Consider the following 24,536-nt stretch of genomic DNA (forward strand, 5'->3'; position numbering starts at 1 on the left):
CAGATGGTGAGCAATCTTAATAACCAATATGTAGTTCTAATGAAGTACCCCAATATATCATATAGATTCTCAAACTCAGGTCCTGGACTCGAGGAGATCTCAGCTGGTCTATGAGGTCATCAGATTTCTGTATTTGTTGACTTACTAGCGTGATCTCTCTGTTGCTGTATAATAATAATAAATATTTTCTGCAATGATATCCCTTTGGATAACTAACATTATATCTTAGATGGGGGCGTTCTAGAGTCTGTCAATATTTGCAGGAAGTCTCTAAGTGTGTTATTATTTGCATGGGATTTCTCAGAGTGTGTCAATATTTGCATGGGGTTGCTAGGAGGATGCCAGTATTTGTACTGTTTCCGTCACACAGAAAAGTTTGAAAATCTTGGATGTAACGCCCTTTTCCAGCTGTTTAATAGTTTTATTTCGGTTAGAATTTCAGTAATCTGAGACTTTTCTCTTTTTACTGTACTTTAGGAATTTCCACGTTTGGGTCGAGTGTTGGATGGCACGAAATGACTTGAATTCAGGCTATGATGGATGGCAGGCAGTGGATGCAACACCACAGGAGGAAAGTGATGGTAAAGACTGAAATAGAATTAGGGAATATTGTGTGCGTTATGAATGAAGCTGTGACACATTAGGAACATAGGAACACAGGAACATAGAAACAGGAGCAGGCCATTAAGCCCCAGGTGCTTGTTCCACCATTCAATTAGATCATGGCTGATCTGTAGCTTAACTTCATCTACCCATCTTGGTTCCATACCTTTAATTCCCTTGCCCAAAAAAATCTATCAATCTCAGTTTTGAAATTTTCAATTGACCTAGCCTCAACAGCTTTTTGGGGAAAGAGAGTTCTAGATTTCCACTATCCTTTATGTGAAGAAGTGCTTTCAGAACATCACACCTGAACAGCCTAGCTCTAATTTTAAGGTAATGCCCCCTTTTCTGGACTCCCCCACCAGAAGAAATAGTTTCTCTCTATCTATCCTGTCAAACCCTTTAATCATCTTAAACACCTCAATTAGATCACCCCTTAATCTTCTATACTCAAGGAAATACAAGCCTAATCTCTGCAACCTTTCCTCATAATTTAACCCTTTTAGTCCCGGTATCATTCTGGTGAAATGCATTGCATGGATTTTAAATAGGATAATAGATAGCAGCAGCCAGATACCAGAGAGTAATTGAATCAAGGAGTTCATATTAAACCATAAATCATGAGAACTGAGTTTACAACACTGGCATCCAGAAATTCAATTACTACCTTCTATCCAGCCATTTTTTAATATTCTTCATATGTTGCTGTAGTGTCTATCAACAAAATTGCATTTTCTTGTTTTGAACCTGGATTGCAATCACCTGGGATTTCTGCAGGCGTTCTTCCGATGTCTTGCTGTAACCTCAGCAGAAGAACAGCGGGATCCAAGGAAAAAATACATAAACAGTCATCTACACTGTTTCTCCGGGGTTTCTGCTGAAGTTATGGTGGGAGATTGGGGAGCCCCCACAGAAATTCTACTCCAGGCTCTCTTCATTGCCCTTTGAGGGGACGGCTCTAGCTTCAGCGGATTTTCAGCTCCCTGTGCCAACAGGAATTATGACGGATACCCTGTTTAAATACAGTATATATACAAAGGAATGTGCCTTTCAGGTACCTGTTAATTTTAAATTACTAAACTTTATTCAAATTCTCAATCATTTCCCTGCTTTTTAGGAATCTTCTGCTGTGGACCGGCCCCGGTCCAAGCAATCAAAGAAGGGGAGGTGGATATGAACTATGACATTCCATTTGTTTTTGCTGAGGTAAACGCGCATTGTGTGGATTGGCTGGTTTTTAAAGACGGAGAGAAGATGAAGATGAACATTTATGAGTCACGTGTCGGCCACTATATCAGCACCAAGCGCTGTGGTTCCAATGAACGTGAGGACATCACAAGCAATTACAAATACCCTGATGGTAAGAAAAAAATTAATTGGCACAAAGTAAGGAAAGGCAAATTTGATTAATCTCTAATCATATATGAAAATACTGTTCATTGTAAATTAAACAGGAGTTCAAATATATTTTGCTGCGAGCAATTCGTAATGTTTTGTTTCTTCCAGCTAAGATCAGGACAATTACAATTCAAAGTAATCTAGAATCCAACATATTTCTTAGTGTTAGGAAAATGAACATAAGAAATAGGAGCAGGAGTAGGCCATGCGACCCCTCGAGCCTGCTCCGCCATTCAATAAGATCGTGGCTGATCTTCGACCTCAACTCCACTTTCCCGCCCTATCCCCATATCCCATGATTCCCTTAGAGTCCAACTCTCCATCGATCTCAGTTTTGAATATACTCACTGACTCAGCATCCACAGCTGTCTGGAGTAGAGAATTCCAAAGATTCACAACCTTCTGAATGAAGAAAGTTTTCCTCATCTCAGTCCTAAATGGTCGACAACTTATCTTGAGACTATGTCCCCTAGTTCTTGACTCTCCAGCCAGGGGAAACAGCCTCTCAGCATCTACCCTCAGCAAGCCCTCTAAGAATTTTATACGTTTCAATGAGATCACTTCTCATTCTTCTAAACTCCAGAGAATATAGGCCCATTCAACTCAATCTCGCCTCACAGGATAACCCTCTCATCCTAGGAATCAATCTAGTGAACCTTTGTTGCACCCCCTCTAACGTAAGTATATCCTTCCTTAGGTGAGGAGACCAAAACTGTACACAGTACTCCACGTGTGGTCTCACCAGAGCCCTGTACAATTGTAGCAAAACCCCCTTGCAATAAAGGCCAACATATCATTTGCCTTCCTAATTGCTTGCTGTACCTGCATGTCAACTTTCTGTGATTCATGTACAAGAACACCCGAATTCCTCTAACTACCAACATTTTAGTCTCTCACCTTTTAAAAAATATTCTGCTTTTCTATTCTTCTCAACAAAGTGGATAAGTTCACATTTCCCCACATTATACTCCATCTGCTACCTTCTCGCCCACTCACTTAACCTGTCTATATCCCTTTGCAGCCTCTTTGCATCCTCCTCACAGCTAACTTTCCCATCTAGCTTTGTATCATCAGCAAACTTGGATTCATTACACTCGGTCCCCTCACCTAAGTGATTAATATAGATTGTAAACGGCTGAGGCCCAAGCACTGATCCTTGTGGCACCCCACTAGTTACAACCTGCCAACCCGAAAATGACCTGTTTATTCCTACTCTCTGTTTCTGTCCGTTAACCAATCCTCAATCCACACTTATATATTACCCCCAATCCCATGAGCCCTAATCTTGTGTAACCACCTCTTATGTGGCACCTTATTGAATGCCTTTTGAAAATCCAAATGAGCAAGCAACACAGCCTTCGAGACAGTCTAAATAAAAGCAGTTTAAAAATATACTGGTATTTAAAAATGTGCTTTATGGGAAACTTTTTCCACAAATGATTGAAAATGTTTTTACTTGTATACATTTTTGAATAAGCTTTAAGTGGTATTTTGAACCAATGGAAAAATTTGCAGCTTTCAACTGCATTATAATCTATTGGAAAAGAATTGCTAATTTCACTTTGAGATAGTGGGGGTTAAATTGGAGAACCCCCAAAACTGGGCACAGGTATCACTATCTGCAATTAACCCGTGCCCGGTTCTTCCTGCACAGGCAGGGCTAAACATTCGTCCTGCCTGTGGACTTACCTGACAACGGCGTTGAAAACTAGGCCTAACATGACAATTCAAGTAAATGTGCACTTTCCACCAGCAAGGGGAGCCCCAATCTCTAAAAGACAGGATGTCCCTTAAAATCTCAAAGGTAGCCAGTACCTGTTATTTGCTAAAAATAACAGTCTGCTGTCTGCACGGAGATCAGACATTGTACACGTAAAACACAGATGCAGGTCCCGTCCCTATGTTTACAAACTGATGAGTTAAAACGTTGAATAAAGGTTGCGCACTACTAAATCCCACATCCTCCAATCTGCATGCCAGACCTCACCAATCTGCCGATCTGAGTTGGTACCAGGCCTGCGAGAGTGCCTGCACCAGGTTCTCTGCTGATGCACTAGAGGCCTTGGAACAAGAGGTGGACAGAAATAGGGGCATCCTATATCCGCAGAGGGAAGGGGGCGCAAGAGGCCCTCCAGACATATGCCCAAAAGGCAGTGGGGGACAAAGTCAATGCCAGGTGCACAGCACCACGAGCATGGATGCAGTATAGGAAGAAGTTCAGTATTTTGACACGAGTGGTCAAGATGTTTGAGGTCGACTGTCAAGTGGCGTCTCCTACCAACTACACCACTAGCCGCATCCACTGCTCCACGCACTACACCCCCCATCACCCACATACCAACAAACTCTTTCCATCAGTACACAACTCTTCCAATCTCGGATGCTTCCTCTCACCCGAACACATTACCACTGTTGCAAGCCGCCCACCCACAACTCACAGGCTACACACATTGGCAGCTATTCAAACATGACAGGCACATCACCCAGACACATGTCCCACTTTCTTGCAGGAGAAGGTGGCGCGTAACAGGAGGTAGTAAGTGGCAGTGGCATTTAGCCCCTCAAGCCTGTTCCACCATTCAATGAGATCATGATGGACTTGTGACCTAACTCCATATATCCGCCTTAGCCCCATATCCTTTGATATCCTTGGTTCACAGAAATCTATTAATCTCATATTTAGAATTCACAATTGAGCTAGCATCAGCTGCCATTTGCAGAAGAGCGTTCCAAACTTCAAACACCCTTTGCGTGTAGCAGCAATTCGTAACTTCACTCCTGCACATCCTGCCTCTAAATGTTAGGCTATGTCCCCTCGTCCTAGTATTCAAGTATAGGAGACATCCAAAAACTGTAAAAATGCATCAGCAGCCAGAAACAATAATCCAGCAATTAGCCTGTAAATCCTGTATGGTCCCTTTAAATAGCACTGGTGAGGCTCCTTTAGGCACTCTAAGACATGTTCAGATGGTCGTGGTTAAGACTGTGCATTGAGTGGAGCGTTAAGTTCCAAAATGGTGTCTATCACTTTAAATCAACGTTGCACACTGATTATATCCATTTTCTCCTTACTTTACATGCTGCCTGCGTTCGGTACTTGCGCATGTGCTACCACCTATACCAAGATAGCGTCCAACGCACGTCACGCTAGAAACATACGTGCGCAGCCAAGACACCATCTTGGCACTTCAAGAGGCCCATAGCGCCAAAACAATGGACGCTACGCAGCCCAATTTCTAGCCCAGCGTTTTTAATCTATTTGACTATTTAGGGAGGAAGAAAGTCTACTCTTATTCAAAATATACCCCCATCATATGAAAGAAAATATTAGTCTCAGAAGAATTTTGATTTAAAAAAAACAGCAATGTTATCACTGATATGGAGACCTTGGAGTAGGGTCTTATTCATTTTTGGGCTTTATGCTAAATATTCCAATTGGGTTCAGCATTCATGGACCTTGCATTCCTTATGCTCAGCGCCGCACATTTATCTGGCTCAATATCTAGGTAAATGATAGCAAGATCCAGGGATCCAACACAAATTCCTTGCCGCTCAGACTGAGGCTCAAGATATAAACCAACTTCATTCTTCATTTAAGTACAGCAGGTAAATTAATATTTTTCAAGATAAAATATTGGATTACAGACTTTATTATCTTTCACAATCCTCTTCTGCCATCCTCATCTGAAGCCCATGCATCTGCACGTTTCAACAGGGACTACTGATAGGGATCCCCTACTTGAAGCAAGAGGCACTGACTGAGGTAGTTGCAGCACATTGGCTGAGATCAGTTTATTCGCCATGGAGTGCAAATAAAATGAGATCCTGCTCCATGGAGCTTACTATATCTCCCTGGCCCATAGAGTGTGCCAAATTTGTTTAAATAACATACAATATTACAAATTTGGATACTTCACTGAAGCCCATTAAATTCAACAGTTTTGAGTTTCATATCTGTTTTAAAATCTGCTCAAATAGCCTATGATTTCTTTATGAAGAGGTTGTTAATAACATTGGTCAGTGCAGGAGCCATGGAAAACATAATTAGGAATTTACTTATGTAACAGTGAGCAGAAGGCAGTTCTATTTGCCATCATGAATCCAGCAGTTTCTGCATAAATATTGTGTTTCTGCAGCTGTTTTCTTAACTTTTTTTTAAATGCACAGTTCGTTCTCTCTTTCTTTTTCTCTCTGTCTATATCTCTTCTTTTAAGTAGACATGGGAGTTAGCTGAATACAGTTAAAGCAATATCTTTTATTCATCGAGGCCAAATCAGCTACAATGTTGAATAAGCAGGCTGTTAATTACCATTAATGACTATTCCGATGCTGTCCTGGTCAGCCTCCTATCTTCCACCATCCATAAACTTGAGTTCATCCAAAACTCTGCCTCCTGTATTCTAACTCGCACCAAGTCCTGTTCACTCATCAACCCAATGCTCGCTAACCTACATTAGCTCCTGGTCCAGCAATGCCTCTAATTTAAAATTATCATCCCCGTGTTCAAATCCTTCCATGGCCTCACCCTTCCCTATCTCTGTAATCACCTCCTCCAGCCTTACAACTCTCCGAGAACTCTGTGTTCCTGCAATTCTTGCCTATTGTCCATCCCCGATTTCTTTCACCCCACCATTGCCGGCTGTGCCTTCAGCTGTCTAGGCCCAAAGCTATGGAATTCCCTCCCTAAATCTCTTCGCCTCTCTACTGCTCTCTCCTCCTTCAAGACGCTCCTTAAAACTTACCCCTTTTACCAATTGTAAACAATTTTACAACACCAAGTTATAGTCCAGCAATTTTATTTTAAATTCACAAGCTTTCGGAGATTTTCTCCTTCCTCAGGCAAATGTTTCCCTTTTACCAAGCTTTTGGTCACCTGTCCTAATGTGTGCTCAGTGTCAAATTTTGTCTGATAACGCTCTTGTGAAGTGTCTTAGGATGTTTTACTCCGTTAAAGATGCTATGTAAATGCAAATTAATGTTGTTAATAAATAGGTAATTTTCCCGCAAACTGTCAGAGATTTTCTTCGTTACTAAATATCTATGTAATAATATTAAGTAGTTCTAAAAAGTTTCTGCTTGAATAACATACTTAATTTCAGGATTTTTATCAGAAATCCCATCCCCCACCATCAAATTTGAAATAATGGAAATCTTTCTGGGATTTCCCTCCTTTAAGTTGATCCTTTTCTGTAGTTTCTTGTGCAAAGTTTCACTTGTCACACCTACAACGCAATGCAATTCTGGCAATGGTCAGTTTTAATGTTTAGCTAATTTGTGTGAATGGCAATTAAAAAAAAGTCTTCCCAAGAAAAGAGTTTAAAGTGCAGCATACGATGAATATGAATCTAATTTAAATATAAATTTGAAACTAATACACATGTTTAAAGCACAATAAAGCCACCTTTTGAGATTTTACAAATGAACTAAATTCTAAAAGTTTTTTTAGGAATAAGCAGTACGGTAGATGGTCGTGGTGTAAACTATGATCAGAATGTGACCTATGTGCAGACCATGTAATAAAGGCTCCAGTTTTAAGTCACCAGTTTAATTTGTCAGTGGGACTGACCATGACACTGTCAGAAACACCATTTATCAATGGACTGAATAATTAAAGACAACCAACTTTTTTGTCTTGTATGTAACAGCACTCATTTGTTTTTGACTTCAAGGCTCCATTCAAGAAGCAGATGTTTTTGCCAGGGCTAGCATGATACAAAATTTGCCAATGCCAGAGAAGACACTAGGTTTGTCTATGATCGCTCAGCAACCCACCTACAATGGAAAAACTGTTGTGGTCTCCATGATCGTCTCCAACAAGACCTCAGAGCAAAAGGTCTGCAACCTCAAATTTTGGGCTAAGAAAAGAAAGTACAATGGAGTATCAGAGAAACAATGTGTCAAGAAGCAAAAAAAGGAGATCACTATTGCCCCCAATGAAGGTAACACAAGAGCTGTTATGTCGTATAAACCTAGAGATTAGTGTTTGTGGTATTGCTGGAGAGATTAGTGCTTATTAGCTTGGATCAATGGTGACACTTCTACAAGTATGTAAAAAGGAAGAGAGTAGCAAAAGTAAACGTTGGTCCCTTAGAAGCTGAGACAGAAATTATAATGACGAATCAGGAAATGTCAGATGCGTTAAACAAATATTTTGTAACTGTCTTCACAGTAGAAGTCACAAAAAGCATACCAAAAATAATGAGGAACCAAGGGGTAAATGAGAGTGAGGAATTTAAAACAATTAATATCACTAGAGAAAAAGTACTGGACATACTAATGGGACTAAAAGCCGACAAATCCCTTGGACCGGATGGCCTACATCCTAGGGTTCGAAAAGAGATGGCTGCAGAGATAGTGGATGTATTGGTTATGATCTTCTAAAATTCTCTAGATTCTGGACCGGTCCCAGTGGACTGAAAGGTAGCAAATGTTACCCCACTGTCCAAGCAGGGACAGAGAGAGAAAACAGGGAACTACAGGCCAGTTAGCCTGACATCGGTTGTTGGGAAAATGCTGGAATCCATTATTAAGGAAGTGGTAAGGGCACTTAGAAAATCATAATATGATTAGGCAGAGTCAACATGGTTTTATGAAAGGGAAATTGTGTTTGACAAATCTATTAGAGTTTTTTGAGGATGTAACTAGCAGGGTAGATAAAGGGGAACCAGTGGATGTAATATATTTGGATTTTCAAAAGGCATTCGATAAGGTGCCACATAAAAGGTTGTTACACAAGGTAAGGGCTCATGGGGTTTTGGGGGTAAAATATTAGCATGGCTAGAGGATTGGTTAACAGACAGAAAACAAAGAGTAGGGATAAATGCATCATTGTCAGGTGGGCAGGCTGTAACTAGTGAGGTGCCGTAAGGATTGGTGCTTGGGCCTCAGCTATTTACAATCTATATTAATAACTTAGATGAAGGGACCGAGTGTAATGTATCCAAGTTTGCTGATGATACAAAGCTAGGCGGGCAAGTAAACTGTGAGGAGGACGCAGAGTCTGCAAAAGGATATAGACAGGTTAAGTGACCGGGAAAGAAAGTGGCAGACGGAGTATAATGTGGAGAAATGTGAGGTTATTCACTTTGGTAGGAAGAATAGAAAAACAGAATATTTTTAAAATGGTGAAAACTATTAAATGTTGGTGTTCGGAGAGACTTGGGTGTCCTCGTACAAGAAGTACAAAAGTTGGTATGCAGGTACAGCAGGCAATTAGGAAAGCAAATGGCATGTTGGCCTTTATTGCAAGGGGGTTGGAGTACAAGAGTAAGGAAGCCTTACTACAGTTGTACAAGGTTTTAGTGAGACCTCTCCTGGAGTACTGCGTACAGTTTTGGTCTCCTTATCTAAGGAAGGATATACTTGCCTTGGAGGCAGTACAATGGAGGTTCACTAGAGTAATTCCTGGGATGAGAGGGTTGTCCTATGAAGAGAGGTTGAGTAGAATGGGCCTATACTCTCTGAAATTTAGAAGAATGAGAGGTGATCTCATTGAAACATATAAGATTATTGGGGGGCTTGACAGGGTAGATGCTGAGAGATTGTTTCCCCTGGCTAGAGAGTCTAGAACTAGGGGGCATAGTCGCAGGATAAGGGGTCGGCCATTCAAGACTGAGATGAGGAGGAATTTCTTCACGCAGAGGGTTGTGAATCTTTGGAATTCTCTACTCCAGAGGGCTGTGGATGCTGAGTCATTGAATATATTCAAGGCTGAGATGGATAGATTTTTGGACTCTAGGGGAATCAAGGGATATGGGGATCGGGCAGGAAAGTGGAGTTGAGGTCGAAGATCAGCCATGATCTAATTGAATGGTGGAGCAGGCTCGAGGGGTCGTATGGCCTACTCCTGCTCCTATTTCTTATGACACTCTTGCCCACTAGTCAGATGGTGTGCATTCAAGGCCCATTCTAGGGCTTCAGCACTTCAGTGCAATACTGAGGGATTTCTGCATTATCAGAGATGCTGTCCTTTGGATTAAATATTAAATTGAAGTTTTGTCTGCCTGCTCAGGTGGATGTTAAAGATTGCATAGCACTATTTGAAAAAGAGCAGGGAGTTCTCCTGATGTCTTTGTTAACATTCATCTCTCAAACAACACCGCCAAATCAGATTAACTAGTTATCCATTTCATTGCCACTCGTGGGATCTTGCCATGTGCAGACTGACTGCTGTGCTTACCTGCATAGCATGCAGCCACTGTAATTTGTGCGAAATGCTTTGAGATGATTCTTTTGTACGACATTCCTTTAGCAACTATTTTCACAGAGCCATTAACTCTTAAAATAATAACCTCTGCTAAAGCAATGTCATATGAACATTAGGCATTCATCTGCTAATATAGCCAACAATAGCTTCCAGTCTCTAATCTGTTGGGACTTGGTTAAATCTGAGCTGATCTTGATATGCCATGGGTGGGAAATACATTATCTATCCAGGTATCTGGGTATACAGTCCACCTAATTGGTTTCCTGAGGGCAGGCAGCTTTGTATCAGCTTGTCAATGAGGCATCGTCTCCATCAGCGATGTCACCAGAGGGGCAAGGAGACCTGACTTGGGGGTGTCTGTTGAGGTTAGAAATTTCATGTTTTTATAAATTATTAAACCATGTTTTTATCAATATATCTTCAGATGCTATATGATGTTATCTAAAAGTTAAACGCATGTCAATTTCATAAGCTCCTTTTTTGCTTTACTGATATTTTGCAGATAAGGAAATCCCTTTCGAAGTAAATTTCCAAGAATATGGATTATTCCCTGACATGTACAACCTAATGAAGCTGATATCTGTTGTAACTGATGTATCAACAAAAGAAAGTTTATCTGCAATAAAAGACATTGCTCTGATCAACCCTCCCCTCACAATTAAGGTAATGACCCCAGGAATTCTCCCATCATATTGAATTTCCACCATGAAAGCTAACACTGATTGTGCTAGCCTCTGTCGATAATTTAATTTTCCCCCCTTCCTGGTTATGTTAGGACCGATATTACACTGGTGGGCTTAGTCGCACTGACGAGAAATGGGTGCACGAGGGCCAAGAAATCAGATCGCCACTCAATCCACAATGTGCAGCTTTTGAAGCTGGCCTAAACTGTTCTCACTCAAAATGTATGAGAACATCACTAACATAATTAATGCCATGAAAATTTGAATGTTGATTATCCTTGCACAATTTCCCATTGTTTTTGATGGGATCAAGCTGTGCGCTTTGCCCACCACATGAAGTAGGCAAGATAGATCACAAGATAGTTAAAGATTAGGAAGACGATTCAGCTCATCTTAGTGCATCTACCCAGAAAGAACCCAAATTCCCTTTGTTTAGGGGAATTTTTCATACTTTTTCTACACAAAGGGTAGTACAAATTTGGAACACTCTCCCCAAAAGGCTGTGGATGCTGGGACAATTGGAACTTGCAAGACTGAGAACGATAGATTTTTGCTAGGATATGGAGCAAAGGTGGGAAAATGGAGTTGAAATGCAAATCAGCCATGATCTAATTGAAAGGTGGAGCAGGCCCGTGGAGCTGAACAGACTGCTCCTGTTCTTAATGGTCCTATGTTTCAGCATTCATTTTGTTTCTTAAAAGATTCCAGGGTTTTAGCCTCCAGTACTCTCCCTAGAAGTCTATTCCATATACTTTTTGTGAGAAGTAGAATTTCCTGACATCAGTCCTAAATTTACCTTTTACTAGTTTCCTACATCCCCTGAACTACTTTTGCTATTTAACTTAAAGTATTATTCCGGGATTACCTGTTCCATTCCCTTAATTATCTTAATTACCTCCATTAGATCACCTTTTGGATGCCTCCTTTCCTGTCTTTCCTCATGACTCAGGCCTTTGATGCAAGATGGTATTGCCTCCAGTGTTTGAATATCACCTTTGTATTTTGGTGACCAGAACTGGACACAATACCTGAAAGTGTGCACTGACCAGAGCCCTGTATAGTTTGCGCACAACTTCCACTGACTTCTGTTTTACTGTTTTGGCTGTGTAGTTCTTTTGATTGCTACTCTACATTGGTTGGACATGTTGAGCATCAAGCCTACTAAGACTCCTGGGTGACTTTAGGCTTCATCCTTATCTATTTCAATGCCATTCACGGAGAATGTGCGAGCTTATTTTTTTTTCCCCTACGGGCAGTACTTTACATTTGTCTGTATTAAATTTCATCTCTCAATGTTCTGCCCACTTACCCATTTTGTTCAATTTATTCAATAATCTCTAAACTGCCCCTCCCAGTTTGATATCATCTGAAAATTTGACAACTTTGCTTTAATTGTTCCCTCATTTCATTGAATTTAGCCTTTTTAAAGTTATATACCTGACTTCTGATCTTAGGTATGTTCTTTGCAAGTATCTTTGTTCCTAGTTGGTTAAGGTACAGCCCATCTCTCCTGTACCAGTCCTATTTATTCTGAAAGTGCGACCAATAATTTATGAAAGTAGGATTGTTGTTTATGCACCAGGTTGCCTGCCATTCACATATATCTTCAATTTTCTTGCTCTTACTTTCCCTCCCCTTTTTTAGTAGCTTTTTCATCAGATCATGAAAGGAATGTTTATATTAAAATAAAAGCAGTTAAGTATTATCTGCAAAATCATTGAAATGTTGCTTTAATTGAGGCATTTACAGGAGTCCAGCGCAACAAGAAATTTTGTAAGAGGTGGGGGTATGAAAAGGGACTCTTGGAATGAAAACTTTCTCCATAGCTCAGGTCGGCACCAGGCCTCCAACTGCAAACTTCAGAGTCGTGTGCTGGTTGACAAGTCAATTTAAAATTAATGATGGGAATTGCTTTTATAGCACTCAGTCACAGTATTTAATTGTTGAAATGGTGCAGAATAAAGCAAAGCATGCCAACCAGATCACATGGCAGTGGACTACTTGCACCTACTGTTATGCCACCAATGCTATCTGTAGACCTTGGCACACTTACCTGCCCATGAAAAGGATAGTTGCCTCCAGAGACTAGTTGCCTGAAAATCGTGTAACCGGCCAATGTGGGGACGATTTTTCTTTCTTTCAATTGTCGACTGCCAGCCACCTTTTCCAGAGTGGTCTTTGGTACTAAGGAAAATATCTGACTAAAAACCCCAACATGTAACGCTGTACCCATCCCATTTATTTGTTTATCTTAGGTAGACTTCTGTTTAGTTCCAAATGTTGAGTCACAGGCAAGCCACATCTATAAAGACATGTTTGACTTGATGTTCCAAAGGGAGTGAAGTATAATTTACAATGTTAAAAATTGATATACTTCTTCAGATCCTGAATTACTCCGTTGTGGTGAATGAAATACTGACTGTAGAAGTCAGCTTTCAGAACACTTTTCCTGATGTTCTGAAGAATTGTGTCTTGACTCTCGAGGGAGCAGGTCTGATTGAAGATGAAAAGGAGATAAAGTAAGTAGAGGCACTCTGAAAGTATAAGTGCATGCCAAGAAACAGATGTATCTTTAACATCTGGCTACTGATAATTGTGTAGTTAGATCTGATAAAGTAATTAAAGCTAACAAAACAGATATACAAGACTTTGAAAGAGCAAACTTTGGGGCCAGGAGGACTCATCAGGGAGGTTGAATGGAAGATTCCACTAGAAGAAAAATGCAAACTTGGGCGGGATAGTGGCTGAGAATTTCGGAAGATTCGGGCAGTGATGCCTACCATTTCTTCACTGCTCTGACCGAGATTTCCCACCTCTGCCCCCGCTGGAACCACTGCTGGCTACTTCTTCCCCGCCCGCTGAATTCAAATAGCAGCAGGGGTCTGGGCTCAGGTTCCTGGAGGATTTCCCTCCCACCACCCGACTTACTGTCGCTTTCCAGGGCTGCCACATGGAAGGTGACGGTTGACTATGGGAAGTAGGAGTAAAGGCCTCGAGCTCCCCCAATGGAGGTAGGGGAGGCCTTGTTGCAGCCTCCCCTCCCCCCAGTCGGAACCCAAACATTTCCCTGCTGAAGGTCTTATTCCTGGCTGAGGCCCTCGGTGGGAATCTTAATTTCAGTCTTCGGGTGTTTCTGCCTCTTTAAGGTCCTTTTCTGTCTCTTCTGATGCTGCAGCAGCTTCCCCACTATTGCACCACCGGAGATTCCTCAGCTGCACTGGCGGACTTCCCTTTGATGGCAGGAATCCCATTGGGAGTCTGCCTTGCACATGTAATGTGCACCGACCCAGGAAAATGGGTTGTGTTTGGGGGGCAACATGAAAGAGTGGGCAGGGGTCCTGTCCTGTTGAAACTCTGCCCAGAAGATGAGAATCCCAACAACACTGAAAATGATTGAGCTACAATTTTAAATTTGCTGAATATACCAATTGTGTCACTCAATGACCAATGAGGCAATTAATAATATTCAAAGCGCTATAAGATTATTAAATGCTGGCCACGTAGAAACAGGATTTCTGCCAAAGTTATGGTGGCAGAATGGAAGGGCGGGGGGGAAGCTCTGAGGATATTTCTGGCAACTAAGTTGTGTGAAATATGCAAGCATTTCCCTTGACCATTCTGCCAGACTCCCACCATAACTCCGCGGGAGTTTGGCGGAATGGCTTGGGAAAAGGCCGGGACCAGGATACGCCTGCTCCCAAACTTATTTGGGAAATTCCGGTTGGCCTTGTAGTGGAGGGAGCTTCTGCCCTTCTCTATAAGGCCAATCATGTCAGAAGGGCGCAGATTATTTTAACTCTTTGTAGTTTATTTGTAAAGCCACACATAGAATACATGTTTTAGCTGACTTTATCTTCAGAAGAGCATTGTCACACTGGAGAGGGTTTAGAGAAAAACAAAGAGCCTGATTAGGCCAGTGGACTATACCATTTGGATTTGAGTCAGCTGCTTGGAATCTTATAAAACTATAGATCAAAAAAAATTCTTTTCATTCGAAGTCCATTTTCTCACTTTTTTTGTCTAATGATATAGAAGCATTAGTTAAGATTTTAAGTGAATTTTCTTTATTAGTAAAGAAAGCATCAGAAACTGACTTGTGATGCCATCTCTTCCCTTTATCCCTGCTGCCCTAGTTCAGTTTTGAACTTGACATAATGTGGCAACACCAAGCATCACATGAAGCTTTAGACTGTAGGGTACTATAGAATTGCTGATTTTAGAGAGCCTATCAGCAAATGTATTTGTATAGAACTCCTCAGAAGTGATTTCATGAAATTCGATTTCAGTGATTTACATAGAATTATATAGAATGTACAGCACAGAAACAGACCATTTGGCTCAATTGGTCCATGCCGGTATTTATGTTCCACCCCCTTCACCTAACTCTGTCAACATAACCTTCTATTCCTTTCTACCTCATGTGTTTATCTACCATCCCCTTGTTAATGAAAAATGCTGCCCTATAACAGTCATGATGTCATTGGAGCAGGACCTCTCAAAACTACTTCAGAGGAATTCTATACAAATATCTGCCAATTGGATACATCTAACCATCAGTAACAAAAAATGACTCAAACAATGAGTACACACACATGACATTCAGGAATATGGGCAATTCAATGGAATTTACTTCTCCATTAGCTGGTATAGGTTTTGGTAATTTACTTCAAGACCCCGCAGTCAAAATTGAGGTTTCAACAGGTAGTGGTGAAAGCTACATTTCTGTGTACTTCATTGGTGTTACCACTAAGTAGCAAAGCATTTACTGCTTCCTGAGGACACCAACTCTACTTGGTGTGAAGAACGTTGAGACTAGAAGCACAAGACACCATGGTTTTAGAAGCAAGAGGTCCTCCTTCGTGTATCTACAGGCATTATTTGAGGAGAAAACTGAATTAGTGGATGATGGCGATTGAAGAATTAAACATACTTGGATTTTCAGAACACATAAATGTGTTCTTTGGTGGAACATTGTAAATTGGCAAGAGATAAAAAAAAATTGAGACCGGGAAGTTGTGATAAGTGCTCATCAGTGGTGTTTCTCACCAATAGTCACTTTCCCCTTTAAGTATTCAAACACACAATGCAATTCATATTGGCTATTGCAGAATAGTTGGTTTTTTCTTCAGTCTTGCATTAACAATTTTATAACCATTGCCTTAGAATTCTTAGGATTCTTTTTTCTTAAATTTTGCTTTTTTTTTTCCTTAGGTTTTCGAACATAGCAGCTAACCAAGTATCAAAAGTGAAGTGTGACTTTGTTCCTTACAAGTCAGGGCTGAAGAAACTACTGGTGGATTTTGACTGTGACAAACTGCAAAATGTAAAAGGATCCTTGAACATCACTGTCCAAGATAAATAGAGAAAAAGGGAAACATGAAAAAAAAAGCTTAAAACCCCATTTCTTCATTTTGTGAATCCGTGGGGCAAATTCATTAACAGATATGATAAGTGCTTAAATTTCCACACATTTGTTACAGGCATTGCAGTCGGTTTGCATGTTTAAATATACTTTTTATTTTAACTACAATTGATGGTCAACTTTAACACGATTGTTTTGGTGAATGTTCTCTCTGTTTATGTGAGCATTTTATTACAAAGCTACTGATTTTGAATTCACTTTGAAATATAGGGCATATGTTCAATCCGTACATGGAGGAATGAGAGATTAAGGAGTCAGTAAAACGATACAAATGATGTACAACACCTTGAGCTTTCAGATATGACATTAAACTAAGACCCTGCCTGCCCTCTCAGGTAGACATAAAAGATCCCATGGCACGATTCAAAGAAGAGCTGGGGAGTTCTCCCTGGTATCCTGACCAATATTTATCCCTCAACCAACATCACTAAAACAGATTTATCTGGTCATTAAACTCATTGCTGTATGTGGGACCTTGCTGTGTGCAAATTGGCTGCCGTGTTTCCTACATTACAACAGTGACTACATTTCAACAGTACCTCATTGACTGTGAAGTGCTTTGGGATGTCTTGAAAGTATGTAAGGTGATATAAATATGCAAGTTGTTTCTTTCTTTGAGCTATGACAATACCATATGATGCCACCCATGTAATAATCCCTTGAACAACAAACTCAAGATATTCGGTAAAATCAAAGATGGCAACAGAATTTGTCAGTTCAATATATTGTTGGCCAGTCTAGTGGGAAAAGGAGTATTCAGTGGGTAACGGCACAGTGGTAGGGGAAGCAACCAATCTTCCTATTCCATCGGATCCTTTGCAGTCTATCTGAGAAGAGACAGGTATTTGTTTCATTGGACAGTGAGGAGAACTTGTTACCAATTGCTGGTATGGTGGCTAGGATCACTGTTCCTGTCACGCAGCCTTTCCACAAACACTTTGTATTTGGATCTCAGGTACTTTTAAATGATCTCCTGTTGCACCAGTTACCTTTCCTGATCCAAACATATTCATTAGACTGAATACCAATTGACACCTCTTAAAAGACTCCTCGTAGTCAATGAATGTAAAATCAGGCATGCATCATTACTTCATATTATAATATTTTATCTGCATGAATCCAATTCTTGGCATTTCTGTTACTTAACATATGTGTTTCATTTTGCATAAGATAATAAAATTGTTAAAGGGCATTAAGGACATAACTTACATGTATTGCAGCTTTGGGAACTGATTTTCTCATTTCAGGCGATTATAGTTCCACCAATAAACTAGGTATTCAAATTAATTCTGTGTAACTATTTGCTTCTTATTGCAGGCCTAGAATTTCCACGCTGTGCGAGTTCAGTGTATAATTGGGGCAAGTAAAATGGGACAGAAGCCATTAATACTGGTTTTCCACCCAAGAATGATCCCCCCCACCGAATTCCCTTGAACTTTTTGACTCTTCCTGTGATCCATCTACTGAGTCCCAAGTGAGGTCATTTACATATATTATAATGAGGTGACAGAGTGGAACGCATTATAGTCGTGTGTTGTGCCCTGCACAACAGAGAGGGGTGCCGCTTGAAGAGGCCCCATCCACATCAGCCACCCACATGGAGATGGAGATGGGGGAGGAGGAGGAGGAGGAGCAGGAGCAGGAGCAAACCACGGGCAGAGCAGCGGCTCACCTGGCTGTTCGTGAGGCCAGGGAGTCACTGATATGTGAACGGTTCTCCTCACATCACACAGTGTGAAGAGTCCAATCCTTACATGACCTGGATAGAGCAGTGCCCACACCAGCCCCCCACCCCACCCCTCCCTGCACAAAACAATCCTGCAACTACACATACATCCACTGCAGAGTGACCCAATGGGTGGCAAGAAGTGTTAGTGTTCATGGTGAACCTCATGAAAGGGCCTTATTACCGAAGCCAGTCAAGAATTGCCAAGACGTGGCAGTAGTGGTGACAATAATAATATTTAATGTGAGTTTAACAAAAAGCAAATATAAATAAAAAACATGACCAACCGTCAATCACACTTGTGCATCCCCTTCGTGCTTACAAAACCTTCGCCTTTCACTTCCGACTACTTATAAGTGGTGCATCCTCTGTGGCTGCAGCAGAGGTAGTGGCAGGTTGCTCTTGTTCATGCCCTGACCGATTAGATACTTTGGGCCTACGCCCTCTGGGTTTTGGTGCCTGTGAGGGCTCCTCCAAAGACTGCTCCACCTGCACCTGTGCAGGGGCAGACTCAGCGACCTGGAGAGGAGGCAGCATTGCAGGTACTGGTTGAGAGGGGGGCAACGGGTGAGACGTGGGAGCGCTTTGAGTGGCATCCTCACTTCCATGTCCCCTTTCGCCATCATCCCTCCCCTGGGCCAGGCCCACACCACTCCTACCATTCTGCTGGACAACAGTTTGGAGGACATGTGTGAAGCCTTGTAAGGCCTGTGCTAGTGTATCTGCCTGCCTGTTTAAGGCGGCAGAATGTTGTTCACTGTGAGTCCGAATGCCCGTTGTCAGACCCTGAATGGAATCATTTGTGAGTCGTGCTTGAAGCTCAATGGAGGCTAGCCTTCTCTCCATCACGGACATTCCCGCACTCAGCCGTGACAGTATCTCAGAGATGCCCTCACGCCCCTGTGACAACATCTCAGAGATGTCCTCACGTCCCTGTTGACAGTATCTCAGGGAGTTGTTTGCATCCCTGTGACACTATCTCAGAGATTCCCTCCCGTACCTGTGCCACTATTCAACTAATGCAGGAGTTGGACTCCTCCATCCTCTGCGCTATTGTGGAGAGAGCACGTGGCACCTGTTCCAGCACCTCACAGATGTGCTGCTGCCCCTCAATCATTCTCTTTTTAAAGGATGGCCCCCAGGGTTCAGCATCTGTGTCCAGCTGAGCAGAGCCTGGAGAGGAGTGCTCCGACTGACGCGGACTCTCCGCTGCTGCCCCTGCCACCAGTGTCTGCTCGTGCTCACGTGTGTGGTAACTCACCATGTGCGACCCCAACTAACTGCGGACTAGGACCCACCGAGGTGTGTGTATCTGCGCTGGTGGATGGCTTGCTCAGATGTGACGGTGCACCCTCAGAGGCCGGCAGGTCCTCTGAGGAATCACCCTCTGCCGTCACAGCGATCGCTGAAGGCCCTATAAGAGAACAGAAGGCAATATTAAGCATGATCACAGACGTGAGATGTTGCGATGAACATACTGAGGTGCTGAAGATGGCAAGGCATGTTAACATCAATTCATATTGTGTGTGCTGAATGTTAAAGCTCTGTCGCCAGATGTTTGCTGGGTGCCAGTCTCGGTGTCCCCAACGGCCAGGGTGCGGCTCAGCGGCAGCGCCTCCTGCTCGACGTCTGTGAGGACAACGGCTTTTTGCGGCCCCCCTCCGGTCCCCATCCTCTCCCGTGCATTCTAGGCTCTCTTCTCCTGTAAGAGGAGAAAGTACAGAAGCGTGAGTGAGGGATGGTGATGTGGCCAAACGATGAATGCATTGGTTTGGGTGCGGCTGACGGTGAAATAGATGCATCGGAGGGTGAATATGAGACGGAGCCATGACATTGTATGAGGATTGGGTTGAGTGGTGGTGGTGGAGTGACTAATGGGGAGGTGAGGAAGTGCTGAGGAAGTGCAGGTAAGTTGTTGAGGATGAGCCTTAAGTGGGTGTGGGGAGTGATGTGATAGAGTAGTGTTGGCAGTGCAGAATGAGTTGCGGGGTGGGGGCAGTGATGTGGAAGATGGTATGTAGGAGAATGAGTACGTTTACTCACTTTGGCTGACCTAGTTAGGTCACTGGATCCAGGTGCGGGAGATGGTGCTGGTGCTGCTGACCTCCTCTGCCACCTCGAGTCAGGCCACTTCCTCCCGTCCACTGGGTAAAAGACATCCCTCCTCCTCCTCACCCCATCCAGTAGCACCTGGAGTGAGGCATCGCTAAATCTTGGAGCAGCCTTTCCCCTGTGCTGCTCCATTGTGCTGTGTGGGTGTTTGGCTCCAGGAGCAGCCATTGGAGGACTACCCCTTTAAATAGAGCTCCTCCAGCTGACAGCCTGTGATGCAGGTGCGCAGTCCACCCACTGCGCAGCTTTCAGACGGCAAACCCGGAAGCCATGTTAAGTGGCTCCAATTGACCCACGATCGTGTGGGAAACGGTCATTTTTTATTGGGTGTGTTACCCACTCACCCAATCAGCCCCCCGCTGCCATCCCGCCTCCATGCTAATATCGGGGCCCTGATTTTTGTTATTCCCATTTCGATACATTTTCTTCAGGCATCATCTTTTAAGACAGTCACCTAGCAGGAGCACAAATGGTGCCTGATCGATCAAAACAGTGAATTTGAAAAAAATATTATAGGTTGGGAGTCACAGCATGAATACTTATTTCCAGGTAACGTCAGATATGACCACCATTTTGAGCTCTTAAAGTTGCAGTGGAAGGACAGGTTGACTTATCGGAAGGTACTTTAAAGCCAAGAAGTAAATGTGGTAGCCCTCACAGTGCCTGCATAGTTAAACATGTCACCTAATTTCACTGTGCCTCGAGAAATTCAAAGTTACAATGTTTGACTGACAGCTTGTGGCTATTGTGGCTGCACAATGTGTTGAACCGAAGGTAGAGTTGTAATGAGATCGAACAGAGTATACTGAGCCAGGTTCTGTTTTAGGAGATCGGTTTTACGGCAGTGCTCTGGATGTTAGAATCTCCCTCCTGAAGAGACAGGTTTTCCAGCTGACTGGGGCTTTAATGTCATAGTCAAAGGCACTAATCTCAGTCAGAGCCTGGCTAAGTACCACCATCTCCCACAAATCACAAAGGTTTCATACAATTCCACAACTTAAAAACATCTCCAGCGCAATATCGCAATTTAGTGAAAGAACAGTTTATGTGTTATATAAAGTATAACCTGGATTGCAGAAACTATTCACAGTTGAGACCTTTCAATGCAGCGTGCAAGTGATTTAACCTCACAATTTGTTCCCTAGCTTAAAGATAGTGGCCTATAATTACTACGTGGTGAGTTGCATCGCTTTCATGCCGATGGAAAATTAATTGTGCCCACTGATGGCTTGGTTTGGCTTATTTGTATATTCATTCGAGTAGTGATTGGCGTAAAGCCCATGTATAATTGGAGTAGTGTGCTGGGATGCATGGGAATTAAAAAGCAGGTCAGGCTAAAGGTTGTAGCTACAGGTTGGGGGAGCAGCAGTTAAGTAAGGAGCAGTGCTAGTTTCAGGGGGATTCTCCTGAGTTACCACTAGTTTTGGGGCGGTAACAAGAGTAGAATTGACTCTTTAAGGCTACTGTCTCAAATTCACCCCAAAAAACTGCATCAGAATTCTCCTCCCAGAAAACCGCCTGTTCCTTTTAAAACCTACCAGAAGTATCTACCGTCCAATGCACATGGAGTCAAGGGGCTGTGGCCGGCTCCTTGAACCCATTTTCCTGTATTTCCGTCCTAACCCACCCCAAATAATTAACACCACTATAAATGTGGCATTGGAGACTTTATCTGGTATTCCTAAAATGGATACAGTTTGGAAAGGCCATTTTGTGTGTTCATACTGAAGGTTGGTGTTTCTTTGGCCCCATAGCATTCTTCAAAGTACTTTTTGGCTTGCGGATTTTTACTGCTACTTTTGCTCAGCTTTGCTCAACGTGCTGCTTAGCACTCTAGACACGGATTTCCATACAGGAATTGTGTTATCAAAAGGGGAAGGAGGATGATGACATACAAGAGGCCAGATTAGAGGCTCTTAAAGTCAAGCATCAGAACAGACTGCTATTTCCTACATGTGGACATACAGTCATTAGGGTCTACGGACCAAGAAGGTCTTTCTTAGACTTCCCTGAACATTTGTGCCTCAGAAGGCGATGCTTCCCCCTGGAAATATATCAGCTGCTGGCTTGTCTGAGAACAGGGTTGTCTGTGCCAGTTCAGTTCAGCACTGCTGTAAACTTATTTGCATCTGGATCCTTTCAGGCAACATCAGGTGACCTGTGCCACATTAGCCAGTCAGCAGCTCACTAGATCAACTAACAGGAAGGTCACTGATACTCCCCTTTAGGATGGTTACACAACTAATTTCCTTCCCTAGATCCTGAGAAGCAGAGAGAAAACCAGTTCTAAAAACCGGCTGGCTCCCCATAAGTGCAGGAAGCAATTGACATAATTCATGTGCCATGTAAAACCCCCTATGAAAACTCCTCCTCCATTTTATGAACAGATAAGGCTTCTATTCCATCAAGGTACAGCTAGAGATTGATGCTAATCACCTGATTCTACATGCCAATGTCATTTACCCGGGGAGCTGGCACAACCAGCTTTTAAATGAATATTTTGTCTCCATATTCACAAGGGAAAGGGATGATCCGGATGTAGTAGTTAAAGAGGAGAGGTGTGAAATATTGGATAACGTAAACATAATGAGAGAGGAAGTACTAGAGGGACTGGAATCCTTGAAAGTTGATAAATCACCAGGGCCGGATGGATTGTTTCCTAGGCTACTGAAGGAAGCCAGGGAGGAAATAGTGGATGCTCTGAGGATCATTTTCCAATCCTCACTAGATACAGGGGAGGTACCGGAGGACTGGAAGACTGCAAACGTAGTACCATTGTTTAAAAAGGGTACGAGGGAAAGGCCAAACAATTATAGGCTGGTCAGTCTTACCTCAGTGGTGGGCAAACTATTAGAATCAATACTGAGAGATAGGATAAACTGTCACTTGGAAAGGCATGGTTTAATCAGGGATATTCAGCATGGATTTGTTCAGGGAAGGTCATGCCTTACAAATCTGATTGAATTCTTTGAGGAAGTGACTAGGAGGATTGATATGGGTAGTGCAGTGGATGTTGTCTACATGGATTTTAGTAAGGCATTTGACAAGGTCCCATATGGCAGACAGGGAAATGTGGCGAATTGGATCCAAAATTGGCTCAGTAACAGGAAACAAAGGGTAAAAGTCGATGGATGGCTTTACAAATGGAAATCCGTTTCCAGTGGTGTGCTACAGGGCTCAGTGTTGGGTCCCTTGCTGTTTGTGGCATATATTAATGATTTGGATTTGAATGTAGGGGGTGTGATTGTCAAATTTGCAGACGTCACAAAAATTGGCGTGTAGTTGATAGTGAAGAGGATAGCTGTAGACTCCAAGAAGATATCAATGGGTTGGTGGAGTGGGTGGAAAAGTGGCAAATGGAGTTAAACTCAGAAAAGTGAGGTAATGCACTTAGGGAGGACAAACAGTAAAAGGGAATACACAGTAAACTGAATATACTGAGAGGGGTAGAGAAAGTGAGAGACCTTGGAGTGCATGTGCACAGGTCCCTGAAGGTGGCAGTACAGGTAGATAAGGTTGTGAAGAAGGCATATGGAATGCTCTCCATTATTAGCCGAGGTATAGAATACAAAAGCAGGGATGTAATGATGGAACTGTATAAAACACTGGTAAGGCCACAGCTGGAGTATTGTGCGCAGTTCTGGTAACCACATTACAGAAAGGACGTAATTGCTGTGGAGAGAGTGCAGAGAAGATTTACAAGAATGTTGCCAGGGCTTGAAAACTGCAGCTACGAGGAGAGATTGGATAGGCTGGGGTTGTTTTCCTTGGAGCAGAGGAGGCTGAGGGGAGACATGATTGAGCTGCACAAAATTATGAGGGGCCCAGATAGAGTAGACAGGAAGTACCTGTTTCCCCTAGCAGAGAGTTCAAGAACTAGAGGACATAGATTTAAGCTGATTGGCTGAAGGATTAGAGGGGACATAAGGAAAAACTTTTTTACCCAGAGGGTGGTGGGTGTATGGAATTCGCTGCCCGAATTGGTGGTGGAGGCAGGGACCCTCAACTCTTTAAAAAGTACCTGGACCTGCTCCTAAAGTGCTGTAAGCTGCAGGGCTACGGACCGGGTGCTGGAAGGTGGGATTAGAATGGGCACCTGGTTGTTCTTCGAGCCAAAGTGGACACGGTGGACCGAATGGCCCCTTCTCTGCTGTATCTTTTCTATGGTTCTATGGTTCTAACCCTTTCATCATAAGGCAGTTCACCATTCCAGCCCTCAGGACTCAAGGCCGTGTATCAGAGGAGTTAATTGCTGTCCAGGGCTAGCATCTGGAATTCATAGCTATTGACGCCAGTGAGACTTCCACAGACAGTTGAGAAGAACAAATATAATGAGGCTAATGCAACCACCAGAAGTGCCATGGAGCAGATTATAGGAATTCTGGT

The 24,536-nt window shown here is 42.7% G+C and overlaps 1 protein-coding gene across 1 annotated transcript in view; it reads left to right on the plus strand.

Annotated features, from left to right (window-relative positions):
* Positions 1-17,612, plus strand: part of LOC137335308 (protein-glutamine gamma-glutamyltransferase 2-like) — a 40,199-nt gene extending 22,587 nt beyond the window's left edge. The window contains exons 8-13 of the mRNA XM_068000619.1: positions 478-581; positions 1,721-1,963; positions 7,671-7,940; positions 10,710-10,870; positions 13,273-13,409; positions 16,102-17,612. Of these exons, the coding sequence (XP_067856720.1) occupies positions 478-581; positions 1,721-1,963; positions 7,671-7,940; positions 10,710-10,870; positions 13,273-13,409; positions 16,102-16,252 (1,066 nt within the window). The 3' untranslated portion in view covers positions 16,253-17,612. The remainder of the gene's footprint in view (positions 1-477; positions 582-1,720; positions 1,964-7,670; positions 7,941-10,709; positions 10,871-13,272; positions 13,410-16,101) is intronic.
* Positions 17,613-24,536: the final 6,924 nt, after the last annotated feature.

Source organism: Heptranchias perlo, chromosome 19 (genome assembly GCF_035084215.1).
Source record: "Heptranchias perlo isolate sHepPer1 chromosome 19, sHepPer1.hap1, whole genome shotgun sequence".
In the NCBI taxonomy this organism is placed as follows: Eukaryota; Metazoa; Chordata; class Chondrichthyes; order Hexanchiformes; family Hexanchidae; genus Heptranchias; species Heptranchias perlo.